This window comes from Paramisgurnus dabryanus, chromosome 4 (assembly GCF_030506205.2).
Source record: "Paramisgurnus dabryanus chromosome 4, PD_genome_1.1, whole genome shotgun sequence".
Classification (NCBI taxonomy): Eukaryota; Metazoa; Chordata; class Actinopteri; order Cypriniformes; family Cobitidae; genus Paramisgurnus; species Paramisgurnus dabryanus.
In genome coordinates, this window is record NC_133340.1 from 40,753,509 (window position 1) to 40,772,720 (window position 19,212).

Below are 19,212 nucleotides of genomic sequence, written 5' to 3' on the forward strand. Positions count from 1 at the left end.
ATAAACACATGTACACAAACGCACGTGCACCTCTTAGGATGACTCTGATACAGCAGAGAGCACGTCATTATTGAAGTGCTTATCGATTAATGTGTGGATGAGAGGGTAGGCAGAGCAATAAGTTTGGAATCTGTGACAGTTGTCCTTGGCAAAAAAGAGGTAACCGAATTGCTGAATTGCTGCAAGAGACGTGACACCTTCCAAAATCCTCCACTTAAAATAATGAATATCGAAACTGGTGTTCTTCACAGAAACATTTAAATTCTGCTTCTGTTTCCTGTAAGCACACGTCAGCTGGATGGGGGGACGTCCAGCAACGGTACCAAACACACTGGGTCAAAACAACATCTTGACAACAGAGAGAGAGAGAGAGAGAGAGAGAGAGAGAGAGAGAGAGAGGAGAGAGAGAGAGAGAGAGAGAGAGAGAGAGAGAGAGAGAGAGAGAGAGAGAGAGAGAGAGAGAGGGAGAGAGCACACTTTAAACACACTTATAATGAAATTGAATTGAAAGGAGGGAGGGGGAGAGAGAGAGAGAGAGAGAGAGAGAGAGAGAGAGAGAGAGAGAGAGAGAGAGAGAGAGAGACTTGAGTACATACAGTCAGTTGTGGATCAGTCATACTGATGCATACACGACCAACGCACACAGACATAATGGGTAACGCTTGGTTTCTGTGCACCGTTCTGCTTATATTCACCTTACCTGAAGGTAAGTACACGTGATTAACTAAATGTTAGGCTGTTTAAATCGATTTTTATTTATTATGTACAAATATGTTGACGTTGGTTGTATTTATCTTCAGTTAAATGAGCAGATGCTTCTTGTGAATAAGTCGATTGTTTTGCAGACAGATGCAGATGATGACCGTTAAGAGTTTTGATCTTCTTTCCATCTGTTAACGCTTCTCAGCGCTAATTGGCTAGTTGTGGTCGCGCTCTATCTATCTATCTATCTATCTATCTATCTATCTATCTATCTATCTATCTATCTATCTATCTATCTATCTATCTATCTATCTATCTATCTATCTATCTATCTATCTATCTATCTATCTATCTATCTATCTACTAAATTAGCGATTGATTAGCTATTGCAGACAGTTTAATTCGCACAGCGCGCGATATAATCTCATGTGTTGTGCTCAGTGTCAATAATTAATTGGCGTGTAATTAGAGACGAGTAGGCTAAGTCAAATCCAGCTCTGGACGTATTTATCTAAGAACAATGCATATGAATGCATAGCCTATATTGCCAATAAAAGACCATGAACTTAAATAAATTCATAGCAGTTATAAACCGTGTCACAACTTGTCCTCAACTAACTGTGCGTTTTCTGTTTCCTGGTGTTGATACTCAAAGATGATAGATAAGCAATACTTGTATGACTGCGACTCTGCGAGCAACAGATGCTGCTCGGGAAGAAGGTTCACGACGTACAGGTGTCATCTACAGGTGTAAGATGTCCGTCATTTATTTTAGTAAAAATATTACGGAGACAACACTATCACTAAAACAGTTATAATATATAACGTTTTGTAGGAAGAGTTTGACTAAACACTTTACTTTAAACACATGAAAAAAATGTATAACTGTCATTGCGATGGCGTTACGTTTAATTTAAGATCACGCGGTGCAGTTTCACGGTCTAAAATGCGCGAGTCCTTTAACTTCAAGTAGCCTATTTTGATTGCCTGTGTATATATGTGCTCGACTTCATGCGGCACTGTGCAGACCAAACGGCGTATGATATAAAAATTCCGCGAGATCTTCTCCTGAGATGTATTCGAGAACACACTGCAAATAACTCTCGCGGTACGTTGATGTCATTTGATAGATCTGTTTGCGCAGCACCGCATCAAGTCGAACACACCTAACGTTGTTATTGTTTATCAGCTGGAAAATAATTTAGAAATTATATTTTGATATATTTAATATATATTTAATATAATAATTTGATTCATATTGTTACTTTGATTTATTTTACGTCCTTTCGTTTTGTATGCTGGTTTTGTGTTTGTTTGAAGCCTGCCGCAGCGGTAAATTGGAACTTTTTGCTGGTAAGATCAGGAATGCTCCAGACTGTTATGCAAATGAGATGAAATCTTCCGCGATACTGAGTAAACGGCATTAAGTGACTAATGCAGCCTCTACACATTGTGTGCACTTTCTTTTGCTTTCAATGTCTTGATTAATGATTTCTTCTTATTCCACTGAAGCATTGATCATGATGAAGTAAGGGATTAGTCATTGTACTACCACAGTCATTTGGATGATGGAAGAAGACAACAGCGTGGTTTAAAAACATTATTGTGTCAAAATGACAAAGGCTATTTGGGCGAATGCCAAAATGTGTTGCCTAAAATAATTAATAATATCAATACTGCCAGTTTTGGGACCATTTAAGATTTTTATAATTATTTTCCCTGTCAATTTCTTGTGTAATGCACAAAAGTTACAGTTTCATTACTTATTTTCTGCAATAGTCAAATATAGTAAAATATAATGGTAATTATATAGTAAAATATCATTAAAATAAAATGGTATTTTGGGTGAAACATGTTCTTGTTGAAATTCACAAATTGATGTATTTATTGTTTTTGGTTATTTTGTTTGTTGTGATTGAAATCTTAAAAGTGGTTTTGCTTTGATAACATCAGTTGACAACAAACAAAGACAGCTGTGGGTTTCTTCAGGGGTCATGCAAGATTTGGTCCCTAGCTGTCACTGGGGCTGTGTACAATTTCGGAAAGTACACCTTTGCACCTGTTCATATAAGTACCTCAGAGGTACATATTGGTACCAAAGAGTGCATACTTGGTGCCTCAAAGCAACATACTGTTACCAAATGTAAACATATCTCTACTTAAATGGTACATAAAATGACCTTCTAGTAGGGTACTGGCCCTTTGGATGCACACAGGTTCCTCTGACAAAGGAGGAACCTTCTCACAATGTGAAATTGTGCCCTATATATTACACCTGACTTTGTTAGTGCAGTTAACCGATTTGTATGTGTGTGTGTTTATTCTAGGATGGTTTAAACCTGTTATTGTCCCTGATGCCCCTCATCTGGTGATACTCAAAGGTGAACAACTACAACTTAGTTGTTATGTGGGAGAGGGAAACACGGGTGGGGTGCGATGGCTGCGAGATAAAGGCCGGAGGATTGAAGGAGAACGCGAGGAAGACGGAGCCAGCGTCATCTCCCTCACCTCCACACAGATGCAGCATATGGGTCGCTATACATGCGAAAACACAAACACAAGCGCGAAAACCTCCATCTACATCTACGTGAAAGGTGTGCTTGAATATGTTTACACATCAATCCTTTTTTTGACTGAGAGAGGTTTGTTTGTTTTGTGTCCTTTGTCCTCTTTTCCCACACTTTACTCCTGAAGTAGTGTTTGAATGTCTTTTGAAGCAGCACAAATATATATCCTTAAGCTGTGTGCCTTAACCACACCTTCGTGAAGATGTGGTTTCATTTCTTTTATTTAACGTAGGCTTACTTTATTGTTAACTGTCATTGAATGATGAAGGTATTGAATGTGTGCTAAATCTTTTGCAAACACTTGTCTATGTTCTCCTGCTCACTTCCTTATTTCCCTATCTTTTGTTTTTCTCCCTCTTTTTGCTTTTTCTTAACCTTGTATTCTGTGTCTGTTTTGTTTTTTGCAGACTTAGAAAATGCATTTGTGCGCTCCATGTTGAATGGCCTTCTGGCGAAGGAAGGAGAGAACTGCACCCTTCCGTGTTTGGTAACAGATCCAGCTGTCAGTCAACTGTCTCTGCAGACCTGCGCTGGCTCCGCCCTCCCAGATGGACTCACCTACACCACGCATCCTCAGAGAGGCATCACCATCAGAAACGTCTCCAAGGCTTTCGAGGGGTGCTACGTTTGTGCAGGGGAGATGGATGAAGTACCCGTGAGGTCAAGCGAGTATAACCTGGACGTTCGGCTAGGTGCGTTTGTAGTGGGGTATGTCTGGTCAGTGGTTCTCAGCTGGTTAACCAGAATGACTTAAACTGTATCAAAATTGTTTATCTTACAGAAGTAAGAAAAATGTCAAACATTAAAATTGGGAAAAGACTGTTACATGAGTAGTAACACAAGTATGGTGGCACAAAATAGAACGTGGTGATTTTTTAAGCAGATAAAAAATGAGAACTATATTGTATGGCGGAAGAACACTTAGTTTGCAGCACATCGACCATGGCGCGCAGTAAATCATCACTCCTGACTACTCCCCCTCTTGCTCAAACGTCCATCAATATTACTGCACCAGAGGTCGAAGTGCTAAGTGCTCTTTCGCCATACAATATACTTCAAATTTTTTATCCGCTTAAAAAATCGCCACGCTTTATTTTGTGCCACCATACTTACTCTTGTAACTACTCATGTAACAGTCTTTAAATAGGGAAAACATGGAAGTGTTTGGTGGCTTCAAAATTCATCCCTGTTTGGATCCTAAGGAATGAATGGGGCTAGGCTAAATGCTAACACATTCACGACACGTTGTACAAAGATTAAGTGCATGCATTGAATAAAGATAGGTATGTATTCATTTGTCTATGTTGAGGTAAGAACATAGTAAAATATTGAAAAACAGTTGTGTTTTCCTTTAAATGAACACATGATTATGATTTACGGTAAGGATAATTAGTTTATCCAAATTAAAAAAATTATATTTGATCATCTACAATACTAACTACATGTTTATTTGTAATACAGTTCCAGAGACGGTGCCAGTACTCAGCCTATCCAGATCAGAAAATGAAATACGGATTCAGGATCAGGAGTTTGAACTTACCTGTACTACAAGCAACATCAACCATGATTTTCACCTGAGCTGGAGCCTCCCCACTAAAGCGGTTAGATCAATATATTCTGTAGCAAAACAACCCATTGAACTGTTAAACACAATATCTAACTTGCACTATTGAATCATCTCAATGATATTTTAGGTAGCAAAGCAGATCCACAACTCTCACATCCTGATTGGTTCTCGAGGATATAAGCGATCGATAACAGTTTGGATCCAATCTGTGAAAATGAGCGACTCTGGAGTTTACCGATGCCTGGCGCAAAATGAGAAGGGCGTCTCCACGGCAACGGTCAATTTGGAGGTTTATGGTAAGAAAAGGATGAAGTGAATATACATAGCTACAGTTTTGCTCTGACAATAAAGTCCCTGTAAGGAAAAGTTGTTTCTAAACATATTATAAATGTAAGAAATGTATTGCCGAAGCATGGACATAAAGACTGTAGTACTGAATTGCAGAGTTAGATCATTAAACAGTTTTTCAACATTTCTGAGATCAGGATTTTTTAGGTGGGCCTAAAACAGTGTCTCAAAGACCCACATGAGTCACAGCAAAGGCCCCGCCCCTAACACAATTGCGAGCATCCATTCAAGCTTGTTGCGGTATTTGAAAGTTGAGAGAGACGCCAGCTTTCCCGTGAGTGGGCATGGTTTCAGCAGCTACAAGCGTACACGCTGCCTATTTTTCCTAGATTTTTAACAAATTTTTTTGACTTGCCATTTTTTTTCATCTTTTACATTTGGTTGAGTGGTTAACACATTTTTTGTGGTGTAACAAACACATATAATATTTGACTTTACAGGGACTTTACTTAAAGGATTAGTCCATTTTCTTAAAAAGATCCAGATAATTTACTCACCACGATGTCATCCAAAATGTTGATGTCTTTTTTCGTTCAGTCGAGAAGAAATTATGTTTTTTGAGGAAAACATTCCAGGATTTTTCTCATTTTAATGGACTTTAATGGACCCCAACACTTAACACTTAACTCAACACTTAACAGTTTTTTTTCAACAGAGTTTCAAAGGACTCTAAACGATCCCATACGAGGCATAAGGGTCTTATCATTTTTGACCAGAAAAAGAAAAAATATGCACTTTTACACATTCGACACACAACAACGTCGGAACGGTCCTCTTTCTCCAAACTTGTAAACACAGGGGCGTAGTTTCGCATACGTCATCCGTGATCTCTTGACGTCATGACGTATTGCGTGGCACATCACAGGACCGGAGATAGACTAGATGTTGTGGTTTAAAAGTGCATATTTTTTATTTTTCGCTTGATAAGAAACGTATGCCTTGTTTGGGATCGTTTAGAGTCCTTTGAAACTGCAATTTAAAACTGCATTAAAACTGTTAAGTATTGGGGTCCATTAAAGTCCATTAAAATGAGAAAAATCCTGGAATGTTTTCCTCAAAAAACATAATTTCTTCTCCACTGAACAAAGAAAGACATCAACATTTTGGATGACATGGTGGTGAGTAAATTATCTGGAGTTTTTTTTAAGAAAATGGACTAATCCTTTAATGGTGTTAACTAGAAATAGTAAAGAAAGAGGAGAAGTCCCAGAATGCCACTGTATTATGACCACTAAATATTCAAAGATCTAATTGGTTTGCATATGATTTTTTTTAGATTCAAAATAGCTGCATCTGCATGAAACATACAGCTTTTTATTTTGATTCAATCTGATTTGACATTTGTTTTTGAAACGTAACCTTAACAACAAATATTAGAGGTTTTGGTCTTTCTCGATTCAAGTAGATACTGCAGGTTTACAAAAGATGACTGGGAGTGTTGCCAAAATGGCCAAAGGGTGAACTAGCTGGCTTTAAAAGGAGATTGCTCCTTATTGTAAATCTTACATTGTCAAACAATTTTCAGTTTTTATGTTATTTGTGTGGCAGAACACGGGTTCATTAACCTCACAGAGGGAGAGGACCATGTGGTGAAAGTGAGAGAAGGAGAGAGTCTGACTCTGAGCGTGGAGATGACATCATACCCCAAACCCAGTGATGTCAACTGGACCTATAACAACCAACAGCTCAAAAATACATCCGAGCACGTCATTACGCTACACAACCAGCAGTACAGGTACACACACAAACATATTCGGTTGTAAATTGAAACCGATTTTCATAAATGACACTGTGATGTTAGGATATTGCTCAGCATCACTGTTGCTGACTAAAGTGAAATTTAATCTTAAAATGAATCAAATCAACCTTAGTGACCTGAAGTCTGACATTGCAAACATGAATCTTTAAAGGAAAACACCACCGTTTTTCAATATTTTACTATGTTCTTACCTCAAATTAGATGAATTAATGCATACCTATCTTTTTTCAAAAAAATGAGAACTGTATTTCCAGGTGGAAGAGCACTTAATATGCAGCACTTCAACCTCAGCGGAGTTCTGTTGGGGGGAGTAGTCAGGAGTGATGATGTAACTGCGCGCCGAGGTCGAAGTGCTGCAAACTAAGTGCTCTTCCACCATACAATATAGTTCTCATTTTTTTATCCTCTTAAAAATTGCCATCTTTTATTTTGTGCCACCATACTTACTTGTGTAACTACTCATGTAACACTCTTTAAATATGGAAAAAATGGAAGTGTTTGGTGGCTTCTAAATTCATCCCTGTTTGGAGCCTAAGGAATGAATGGGGCTAGGCTTATGCTAACAGATGTACGACACGCTGTACAAAACTTAAGTGCACGCATTGAAAAAATATAGGGATGTATTAATTCATCCTAGTTGAGGTAAGAACATAGTAAAATATTGAAAAATTGTGTTGTTTTTCTTTAAGACACAAACATTTTTTGCCTTGTTTGAAAAGTTTAAGAAATGAATATTGGTGCAAGATAAACAGTCCCAGTGTGAAACTGCAGTAGTTTTAAAGAAACTCATACACTACACTGTAAAAAGTGAAAAGTAGAATCAACTTTAAATACTTCAGTTGGTAACACTTAAAAATTTCACTTTAGTTTCACTTTAGGTAAATAATTTAAGTTAAATAAACTTGTTTTTATGCATTAACAACTGAAGTAATTTAAACCAACTTTTCAGTTTTTACAGTGACGAGTGCGGAGTTGCTATAAATTATAAAAATGAAGTTGAATTAGCTTAAGTTATTTCAACTTTATATTTTAATCTATAGCAACTCCTCACTAGTCAAGAACGTAAAAATTCATTGTAGTTTCAAAATGATTAAACTTAAAAATGTAAGTGCAACAAGGTATTTTTACAGTGTAGATGGAAATAAGTCCAAAGAAATAAACAGTAGACATTAACAAACTGAGAGCAATTTGAAAAACATACTAAATATTGTTTATTGCATGTTACAGGTACACCAGCGAACTGAGACTGGTTAGAGTTCATGGATCAGAGGGTGGGATCTACACGTTCTCGGCCAGTCACAACTATACATCTGTCAATAAGTCATTCACTGTCCACGTTATATGTGAGTTGGACACAATCGTAAACCTACTGAATTTCACACTAATTTCTAGATTTGTATACGTTCTTTCTTTGCTTACTTTAAATCTCAGTTTCTCTTACTCTCTTATTCAGGTAAACCTGTAATTGTTTACCAGGAGGGGCCGGTTGATGGACAGGTGAGGTGCGTGGCTTCCGGATATCCTGTCCCTAAAATATCTTGGTATTACTGCGAGCCTCCACTTACACGGTATGGCTCACGCACAGACTTATAAGCCACTCCCACGTGACACACACATTAATAGCCCACATTTCAAACACATCCATTTAAATATACACAAACAAATACATGATCAAAGTTCATCTCAAGACATGTCACAATGCAATTTAAAGGTCTGGTTCTTTCTGTGTTTTTAAAGCTTTGATTGTGTTTACAGTGCACAATATAACGTGTGTTCATGTTTTACTTTTTCACAAAATGTACTTATCTGTATATCGCTGTTTTCACTGTCCTCAAAACGGTCCGATGTCTTCCTTGTTCAATGAAGTCCCTCCTTCAGAAATACGTAACGAGTTCTGATTGTGTAGTTTGTTTAGTGTGTTGTGAATCGATAGCAGCTAAGCTTGCTGTTAGCTTAGCTAGTGACTGACGTATTCCTGTAGGCGGAGTTTAGTCAAAAACTGTTCTAGTGACGTCATTAAAGCAGGAAGTTGAGGGCTGTAGTCCAAACCGGCCGTTCGCTGTAGGCTTTAAAAGGCGAATTCTGTTAAAGAAAATATATCGCATGGCAGTGAACTTTGAGCTTTATCATTTTACAGGTATTATTTATGCTATTAAAGCAACATTACACACTATCTAGGGTTCTAAAAATGGGATCAGCAAGAACGTGACCTTTAAAGTGGGAAAAATATGGATCTGTATAGTCTACTTTGTTTTACTTGTTGATTTTATTTGACTATTGTTGTATTTATTTTACTATTTATTGTACTTGTTGATATGTTTTATTGTTTAAAATGTTATCATTGATACCCGCGGGCACCACAATGGAGACCCCTGTTATAGATAATATAATGTGGTAATAATCCCCTACAAACATATTGTCATATTCATTTGGCTCTAAAAAGCAATTGTAACCTCTGACAGGTGCTCCCACCTGCTGAATTCAACACAGGCAGATGAGGAGGTTGCTGTAGTAACCGTGTCCGGGTCCGAGTTCGGACGGAGCGAGGTGGAAAGCCGACTTAATATCAGTAAAGGAAAATATCACACTCTTGAGTGTGTGGCGTCCACACAGGGCGAACAGGCCTACACCTTATTTTCCATCAGCGGTAAGATTACACACACATGCTTACATAGTAATCTAATTGAGGACATACCATAGACATTATAGAATTCATGTATAGCTCAGTGGTAGAGCATTGCCTTAGCAGCACAAAAGGTCATGGGTTTGAACCCAGGGAAAGCACATACTGATAATTTTTTTTTACTTTGGATAAAATTATCTGTCGAATGCACAAATGTAAGCTTCAATTGTTATGAGGGTCCAAGCTGTTCATATTGGCTATTCATTTTGTGTGTTATTATTGATCAGTATACTGTACACACATGAATCAGTTTACACATACACAGGCACGCGCGCACACACACACACACAGCTGGTAACAGATAATCCTTCTATAATGTATTCTCAGAGACCCACTGAGTTTGTTGACAGATCGGGGATTATGATTTTGTGCTGCATGTGCACATTAAAGTTGAATACTGACACTAAGCTCCCACAATCCTCTGAACAACAGATCTAAATGCCCACAAACAGCTCTGGCTTTATTAGGAAGGCACAGTGAATTAAGACGTATTATACACAACAGTTTTATTTGTGTATTGTTTCTCATCCCAGAAAGAACTGTGCCCCATAAACTCTTCACACCTCTGCTGTCTGGTGTTGTCTCCACTTCTGTTCTGCTCAGCCTCATTCTTGTGGTTCTGCTTTACAAATACATGCAGGTAGTTTACACAAACACACACACACACATGCACGCAAACACACACACACTACTTGATACGGTATGAAGTTGCTCAAAATTTAAGCAAAAGTTATTTGCACATACTGTACATCTTCACTTACAATGTATGCTTGTCATTTTTTACGTTTCCATAGAAACCAAAATATGAGATCCACTGGAAGGTGATAGACAGTTTTGATGGGAACAATTACACCTACATAGACCCTACACAGCTGCCGTATGACCCTAAATGGGAGTTTCCAAGAGAAAGACTGCGTTTTGGTAAACTTTGGCACACATGCATCCTCAGAATTTTTTTGGGACTTTTTATTCATGTTAGGCATTTATTTTATTGTCATGTACATTTCATACACTTCCTGTTTTTGTTGGTGATAAATTTTGTCATATTTAATCTGTCTGTGTAGTATATGCATATATTGACCAGTATCTTTGCTTTTGTTTTTTTGTTGCTACTTTATTACTGTTCAATAAACCGCACTTGTGTTCTCTGTAAGACTGTGACTGTAAAGATGTTGTTGTGGAGAACCTAAGTGCAGTCTATTAAACAGAAGTAAGAAAGCAATAATATAACACAAAACTGCCCATTTGGCATATATATATAAGTATATTTTTGTAAACATGTTCCAAAATATATTTCAGCAAATACATATTTATGGCTTTTTGTATATTTAAAAATATATATATATATATACAGTATATAAATATATTTTAAAATATACAAAAAGCCAAAAAATCTATTTGCTGAAATATATTTTGGAACATGTTTACAAAAATATACTTTTACTGATATATTTTTCCTTAATTCCCCGTGCTCTAAAATTGTTGAAGATGACTTATCTGTGTATCTGTGTTATTTATACATATATATTTTAGATTTTTTTTCTTGGAGTATTTGTATGTTTGACGCATTTCAGGGTTTTGTGCTGCAATATCCTGTCTTGTCAATTTTAAAATAAAACTAAACTAAACTTAACTAAATATTTTGAAATATATTTTAAAAATAAATATATTAGTAATATTAAAAAATATATCTAGACTGCTATATCTACTTTGCATATATTATTAAATTTTTTAAATATATTTTCAACTTTAATTTTTTTGCAATTTCAGATTTTCAAATAGTTGTTTTTCGCCCAAATATTTCCTATCCTAACAAACCGTATATCAATAGACAGCTTATTTATGCAACTTTCAGTTGATGTGTAAATCCTAAAAAAAAAAAGGGCTCTTATGACTGGTTTTGTGGCTCAGGGTCACATATTTGGCAAAATGAATGGAAAACTGTTATATATTATTTGAAATAATTAAATGTACACACTTTTATATTGAAATGAAAATACTTGTTCATTGACTATGACTAGTGTACACCGACCTCTATTATAAAGCTTATACTTTTATGGAAATGGTAAATGATAACTAAATGTTTGTTTTTTGTCATGGTGAAGGGAAAATTCTCGGCTCTGGAGCTTTTGGTAAAGTGGTGGCAGCTACAGCATATGGACTCTGCTCAGCAGACACAGTGACCACCGTTGCTGTTAAAATGTTAAAACGTGAGTATTTATCTGAATCTCTGTGTCTGAGCTAGACTCAAATCACTGTTTGACATGTAATGCATGTTTCTTTGTGTGTTTTTGCCAAAGCGAGCGCTCATTCCACTGAGAAGGAGGCTCTTATGTCTGAGCTGAAGGTTTTGAGTTACCTTGGTAGCCACATGAACATTGTCAACCTGCTTGGAGCCTGTACAGTAGGAGGTACGTTTTAAAAGGCACAGTTCACTCAAAAATAAAAATGCTTTGTTTTTAAAACCCTGACTTAGTTGGTAGACCATTGTGTTAGGAGTGCAAAGGTCATGGGTTCGAATCCTAGGAAACAGGCATAACCTGAATAAAGATTGAATGCACTGTACTGTAAGTTGCTTTGGATAAATCTGACAAATTCATAAAATTTAAATAGACAGACTCATACAATATGGCTTTTGTCTGTGAAACAAAAAACTTTTAGGGGCAGTTTACTGGACAGGGTTTAAGTTAAGCCAAGACTAGACATTAGTTATATTAGGACATTTAAGTAATAACATACCTTACAAAAACAATACTGGTGCATCTTGAGACAAAACAATGGCACTGATATATGTTAAGATATGTCAGGGGAACATGTTTTAAGTTAAGGCAGCTCAAACATGCATTTTAGTCTGGAACTAGGATAAGCCCGGTCCGGCAAACCACCCGTTAGAGTTCACATACTGTAGTAATTTGTCATACAACATCAGATTAAAGTTACAAACTTAGTTAATAATTCAAGTAAAACTTTTCTAAAACTACACATATATGTTTATGAAAACATCCCTTTTCTTCCAACAGGCCCCACTTTAGTGATCACAGAGTACTGTTGCTATGGTGATCTTTTAAACTTCCTTAGGAGAAAGAGGGATGCATTTTTTAGTTCCAAAACCGGAGACGGATACTACAAAAATTTGCTCAGCCAAACACAGCCTTCAAGGTAAGATGTGTTGTCAAGTGAGTATGGATGCCTTTGTTAAGTTTAGTGATGTAATGCACCATCTATTGTATGTTTACATGCACACACAGTGAAGGGAATGAAAATGGATACATGCCCATGAGGTCCTATCAGAAGAGATCAAATCAGACAGGTGGGAACTTCCCAACAAAATAAATACAAACTGCAGCCACTGTACCCCACCTTTCATTATTTTCACATCTGCATCTCATCTTTCAGAATGGTGTGATGATAAAGATGATCTCTCTTTGGATACTGAGGATCTGCTCAGCTTCTCATATCAAGTTGCTAAAGGCATGGACTTCCTAACCTCCAAAAATGTAAGTGGGTGTTAGATTAATCGAATTTCAGAGTGGGTTAACTGAGGTCATATACCATATAATATATATGTATGTATATAATATAATAAAATATATTTGTATATAAATATATTGGTAACATTTTTTTACCATAAATTGTATTATATTCATTTAATTTAGCATTTTGTCAAATCAACATATATTTTTATGTTACTTTAACTTAAAATGAAGTTAAACGATTGTAACTTGTCTTTATAAGTTATGTCAGCTTATTACAGGCCAAAACTTGAAATAAGTTGAATTGAACAAGTTGTTCTAACTTCATGCTGCATTTTTTTTACATATGCTTTAAAAATCTTAAGTCATGTTTAGAAGTGGAACCATATATAAAGTGTGACCTTATATATTATATTGTATATATTTATTTTCTAATAAATATGTGGGTGTTCAAATGTGTTATGTGTATATCCACAGTGTGTCCATAGAGATCTGGCAGCCAGGAACGTTTTGCTGACTCAGGGTCGACTTGCAAAGATATGTGATTTCGGTCTGGCACGTGACATCACTCGAGATTCCAACTATGTCCTGAGAGGAAATGTGAGGAAGTGTTTTGTGTCCTTCATCACACCCTCATACGTTTAAAGATAACATAAATTTAATCTTAATTGAACCATTGAGTTAAGATTGTACGTTTATGAACCTGACACGATACTAGTCACGTATACATTCATCATTATAAAGCTTGTTTTACAGTCTATGTGTGAGATATTACACTGCTAATATTTCCGGCACTGCGAGCCTCTACTGGATCTGAGCCCATTTCTGTTGTATATACAGTAGCATGCTGAACTCAGCAGAAACTCATGCACTATAAATGTATTTTGCAAAACATTATTTTGCAATATAGGCTGAAATTTTTAAAGAAGGTGGCTGTCGGGCAAAAATAGCAGCATTAATGCAGTCACGTATTTGCTCTTACAAACCATATTTAAAAAGCATTGCTCAGCATCACTGATGATGTATTTCCTGTCCAGGCACGTCTCCCAGTGAAATGGATGTCTCCAGAGAGTCTTTTTGCTTGCGTGTACACGTTCGAAAGTGACGTCTGGTCCTACGGCATCTTACTTTGGGAGATCTTCTCTCTGGGTCTGTATGAGCTGACATCACACATTATAAATATCAGATTTAGGAACAATACAGATCATAACCAAAACCATCATCAGATCTCATATGTTGAAACTTTGTTTGCAGGTAACACACCATATCCTGGGATTCAAGTTGGATCTACTTTCTATAAGATGATACAAGATGGATACCGAATGAGCGAGCCTGAGTTTGCCCCAAGTGAAATGTAAGGATTGTGTGTTTACATAATGTAAACATTTTTTATATTACGTTGTAGATATTTACACTCATTGTGCATAACAATGAGGATTTTGTGTTTGTGTCATCAGTTATGAGGTGATGAGATGGTGTTGGAGTGTCGACCCTCTGAAGCGACCGACCTTCAAGAAGCTGGTGGAACGAACTGAACTTCTGCTGTCAGAAACCACCAAACATGTATGTTTTAAGACAAGGTTGCCTCAAATTATATTATTGATTATAAATAGCAATACTTGAATTGTACCAATCTGACTAGGTATGTTTCTGTTTGGTCTTACAGGATTATCTGAATCTAAGTACTAGTGGCAGCTGTGAGGCATTTGTTCCTCCCAACCTGCAGAGGGCGCAGCGTCTGAGTTCCATAGGCAGCTCTACAGCCTCGACTCAACCTCTACTGCAGGCCACCAATGACGTTTTTTTGGAACCCCAGCTTGTATAATTAAGATCACAACAGCACATATTTTGTTTTGCCTCAAATTCGTAGTTTTCTCACAGGTTTGACCTGAAGAAAGCCAATGGCCTTATCTTTCATTTAAGTTTTGTCATTTTTGGTTTTTTTATTGTGGCTTGGAGTGTTTAGTTTTTCGCAACTTAACTCGTTCAGTATGTTTAAAAGAGTGTTAGCTCAGCAAGTCCTCAACTTAACTCCTAGTAGTTGTTAAAGTGCGTTCCTCTAAATTGGGTTCTCAGCTTTTCGTTTTCGGTCATCAAACTTTTCAGGTTCTAAATTTCTTGCGATTTTCCATTTCAACCATATTACAGTATTAAGATACACACTGATCACATGGAGCAGATCTAATTTATTCTTAAGATTAAAAATGCATTTTACAGCATCTCGCGCATAAGGGCCACATTTTTAAGATGTCTTGTTGAGTTAAACCAAAGTCCCTTTGGAGAAGTCACGCCACCAGGCGGCCATCTTTGCAATGCCTCTGGGCAGTTCATGCAAGACTAAAGTCCCATTTGTTTGAATGGGGAAAGACAGATATCTCTAAAAGTGTGGGCTAAAGTCACAATTAACAACATATTTCCAACCAACAATTAAACCTGACATCAACTGTCCCCAACTTTTGTTTCTCAAGCTCAAAGTTCCCTTGAAAATAGTAGTTTTAGCAAATCATGCACAGGTTGACAAACGCCTCACGCGAGTCTGTACAGATTGATAATTGGTTCATGTAACTGGAAGGCGGGACTTCCATCTCCGGAGCGGCCACAATGAGTGTTGCACTGTCCCCTATTCATAGTACACTGCAAAAAATAACTTAGTATTTTTGTCTTGTTTCCAGTAGAAATACTTAATTTAAGATGATGAGCAAAATGACCTAAATAAGTCTAGTTTTTAGACAAAAAATATACAATATAAGTGAATTTGTGGATAAAACAAGCAAAAAAAAAACTGCCAATGGGGTAAGCAAAAAAATCTTGTACATTTTTCTTGTATCTTGAAATAAGTTAACTTTTTTCTTAAACATTTAATTCAAAAAAAATTCTCACCCTACTGCATATATTTTTGCTTGTTTTAAGTACATATTTACTTAAATTGTAAATTTTTGTCTAAAAGTCATTTTTTGCTAAATATCTAAAAATTCTTAAATTAAGATGCTTTTTCTTGATGAACAAAATGACCCAAGAAAATAAGTCTAGTTTTTAGACCAAAAATATACAATATAAGTGAATTTGTGGATAAAACAAGCAAAAAAAAAAACTGCCAATGGGGTAAGCAAAAAAATCTTGTACATTTTTCTTAAACAATAAATTTAAGAATAATTTTTTTTTTTAAATTATTGGCACATTGGCAGATTTCTTTGCTTTTAATGCACAAAATCACTTACATTTGATATTTTTGGTCTAAAAACTAGACCTATTTTCTTGGGTCGTTTTGCTCATCCAAAATTTAAGAATTTTTAGATATTTTTACTGAAAACAAGACAAAAATACTAAGTAAGAAAGCAATTTTGCAGTGTATATCCGATTATATATCCCTAACGTAACAAGGGCAAAAGCAAATTGTGGTACGAATTAATATGAATTAGCCACCTCGTAAAATACATATGAAGGGCCATGAGATATTGTTGGTCTGTCACATTGTTGCCTACAGTGTACTAAATATTTTAAGCCAAGAAAGCTGCCTATTTATATACAGTTCTAACTATAAGTTTATGCTCAAAAACTTAGGTCATGAATAAGATTAAAACCCTGTGCTGCACCACCTGTGACTAAATACAGCTGTGCTCTATTGCATTGTAATGATTTACGTAGATTAACAGCAACCATGGCATTATTGTGACAGGCAGTGAGGCTGTTAACATGAACCAGACAAGCATTTAAATATATGACCTTATCAAATAACTAACTCTAATGATGACCTCATAAGGATTGGTGTGTCATTTTTGGCCGTTATTCTTGACTGCTTGCAGGTGCTTCATTAGACTGCACACTAACATAGGTCAGTGTTAAAGATTTTGATCTCTGCTTGAACACGTCAATATCTTAAGCACTTAAGCAAGTAATGACAGTTATCAGCTATCTTCAGCATGTGTAATTATTACTCCCTCGATGGCTGTTAGAATGCATTATTGATTCGAATGCTAGATTGGATCATTCTGGAATTTCCACCTCAGCTACCTACTATCTTTGGATTTGTTTACAATATTTTTTTTGTATTTATGAGTTTGACATTGAATTTTAAATACTGCATATGTATATACATAAAGACATCAAGAAGAGGTTTGTTGCTATGTAAAACTGAGAATAATGTTTGGATTGCACATCAGCGTTTGATGAACTAACTTACACTGGGTACTAGTCTTTGACTAAGGTGGCTAGCTGAAGTTTCGGGATTGGGCATAAGCAATTTTTCAAAGTTAGCTTGGTATGGCTTTTTCAACTTGGCAGACTGACTATTCTAGTAGATATCCTAGGTCTATACCAAGTTATTCCAGCTAAGCTGGATATATCCACTAATATAACTTATCAACATAAGCCACATTCAAAGAATGGGACCTGATCTCTACAGGTAATCATATGAAATGTTTTTGAATGTTTACTGTGACAAATGACTTGAAATGAGATTTTAGATTTGACTTTGTAAATATCTGATGTGTTATTTTTTCAACTTTTAGAGGGTAATTTCTGAAGGAAAGGGGTCGGAAGGGAATGATGTAACCGTTTTGATATAGATTGAATGAAAAAGTGATGAATGAATATGCATTGTGTTTTATTATGTGCAGTTTCTTAAAGGTTGTGTAATTTTGTCTATGTTAAAGGGCCTTCAAAAGGGGGTCCGGGACCCCTTGGGTGTCCGTGGTGGTATTTATAGGGGTCCTCCAAATATTGTGTGACTTTAGGCATCAAACCATAATGCAGTTATAAAAATAATAGTAATAGAAATTATAAAAGAAACTTCATTAAAATGAAGGTTCCCCATTAAAATTTATTTACACTGCAACCAATGATTTTCAAGAAAAAAAATTCTTAGTATTTTTGTCTTGTTTTCAGTAAAAATATAAAAAAATTCTTTAAGATGCTTTTTCTTGATGAGCAAAACGAAGAAAATTAGTCTAGTTTTTATACCAAAAATATCCAATTTAAGTGATTTTGTGCATAAAACAACCAAAAAAATCTGCCAATGGGGTAAGCAAAAAAAAATCTTGAACACTAAATTCAAGAAAAAAATGAAATAAATTTGCTTACCCCATTGGCAGATTTTTTTTGCTTGTTTTATGCACAAAATTACTTAAATTTGATATTTTTGGTCTAAAAACTAGACTTATTTTTTTGGGTTGTTTTGCTCATCAAGAAAAAGCATCTTAATTTAAGAATTTTTTGATTTTTTTTACTGAAAACAAGACAAAAATACTAAGTAATTTTTTTTCTTGAAAATAATTTTTTGCAGTGTAGTAAATTAAAAACGTTATGTAGTATCAGTATGCATCATGTGTATACAAAAATATAATATGATAACTTTAATATCTTTGTAACATAACCATTACAAAGTATGTAAATATAGTACACTGCAAAAAAATGATTTTAAGAAAAAATGTTCTTAGTATTTTTGTCTTGTTTTCAGTAAAAAAATATCTTAAAGTTCTTAAATTAAAATGCATTTTCTTGATGAGCAAAACGACCCAAGATAATAAGTCTAGTTTTTAAACCAAAAATATCTAATTTAAGTGATTTTTTGTGTATAAAACAAGCAGAAAAATCTGCCAATAGGGTATGCAAAAAAAATCTTGAAAAATTTTCTTAAACACTAAATTCAAGAAAAAAATAAAATAAATTTGCTTACCCCATTGGCAGATTTTTTGCTTGTTTTATGCACAAAATCACTTAAATTTGATATTTTTGATCTAAAAACTAGATTTTTTGGGGGTTGTTTTGCTCATCAAGAAAAAGCATCTTAATTTTAAGTTAATTTTTCTTGAAAATAATTTTTTGCAGTGTACTAAATTTAAAATGTTATGTTGTATCAGTATGCATCATGTGAATACAAAAATATAATATGATCATTTTAATATCTTTGTAACATAACCATTACAAAGTATGTAAATATAGTCCTAAATTTGATGCATGTAATGGGGGTCCTTGCTCCTCCTTTTTACCAATAATGGGTCCTTGGCCTGAAAGGTTGAAGTTATAGACTAACACTTTCTATCCCAGCCAACTTAAAAGTAAGCCACTACTAGATAGATTCCTCAAAAACGAGGCAACGTGTAAATGTGGCACTG

At 35.6% G+C, this 19,212-nt stretch overlaps 1 protein-coding gene across 1 annotated transcript; it reads left to right on the forward strand.

Moving 5' to 3' along the window:
* Positions 1–614: 614 nt before the first annotated feature.
* Positions 615–17,801, forward strand: kitb (KIT proto-oncogene, receptor tyrosine kinase b). Its single transcript, XM_065254604.2, has 21 exons — positions 615–706; positions 3,030–3,296; positions 3,677–3,961; positions 4,731–4,870; positions 4,964–5,132; positions 6,733–6,919; positions 8,171–8,286; positions 8,397–8,511; positions 9,406–9,590; positions 10,160–10,266; positions 10,421–10,547; positions 11,732–11,836; positions 11,927–12,037; positions 12,647–12,785; positions 12,875–12,936; positions 13,023–13,123; positions 13,577–13,699; positions 14,137–14,248; positions 14,354–14,453; positions 14,557–14,662; positions 14,766–17,801. The coding sequence occupies exons 1-21, from the start codon at positions 622–624 to the stop codon at positions 14,922–14,924; spliced, it is 2,901 nt and encodes a 966-aa protein (XP_065110676.1). The 5' UTR covers positions 615–621; the 3' UTR covers positions 14,925–17,801.
* Positions 17,802–19,212: the final 1,411 nt, after the last annotated feature.

What these genes read in the sequence shown, in the direction of transcription:
- kitb (XM_065254604.2), top strand. Translation starts at nt 622, where the DNA reads ATGCATACACGACCAACGCACACAGACATAATGGGTAACGCTTGGTTT. An exon ending in GAAGAGATCAAATCAGACAG is followed by an intron (nt 12,937 to 13,022) that starts GTGGGAACTTCC and finishes CTCATCTTTCAG; the next exon opens with AATGGTGTGATGATAAAGAT. An exon ending in TTGGGAGATCTTCTCTCTGG is followed by an intron (nt 14,249 to 14,353) that starts GTCTGTATGAGC and finishes CTTTGTTTGCAG; the next exon opens with GTAACACACCATATCCTGGG.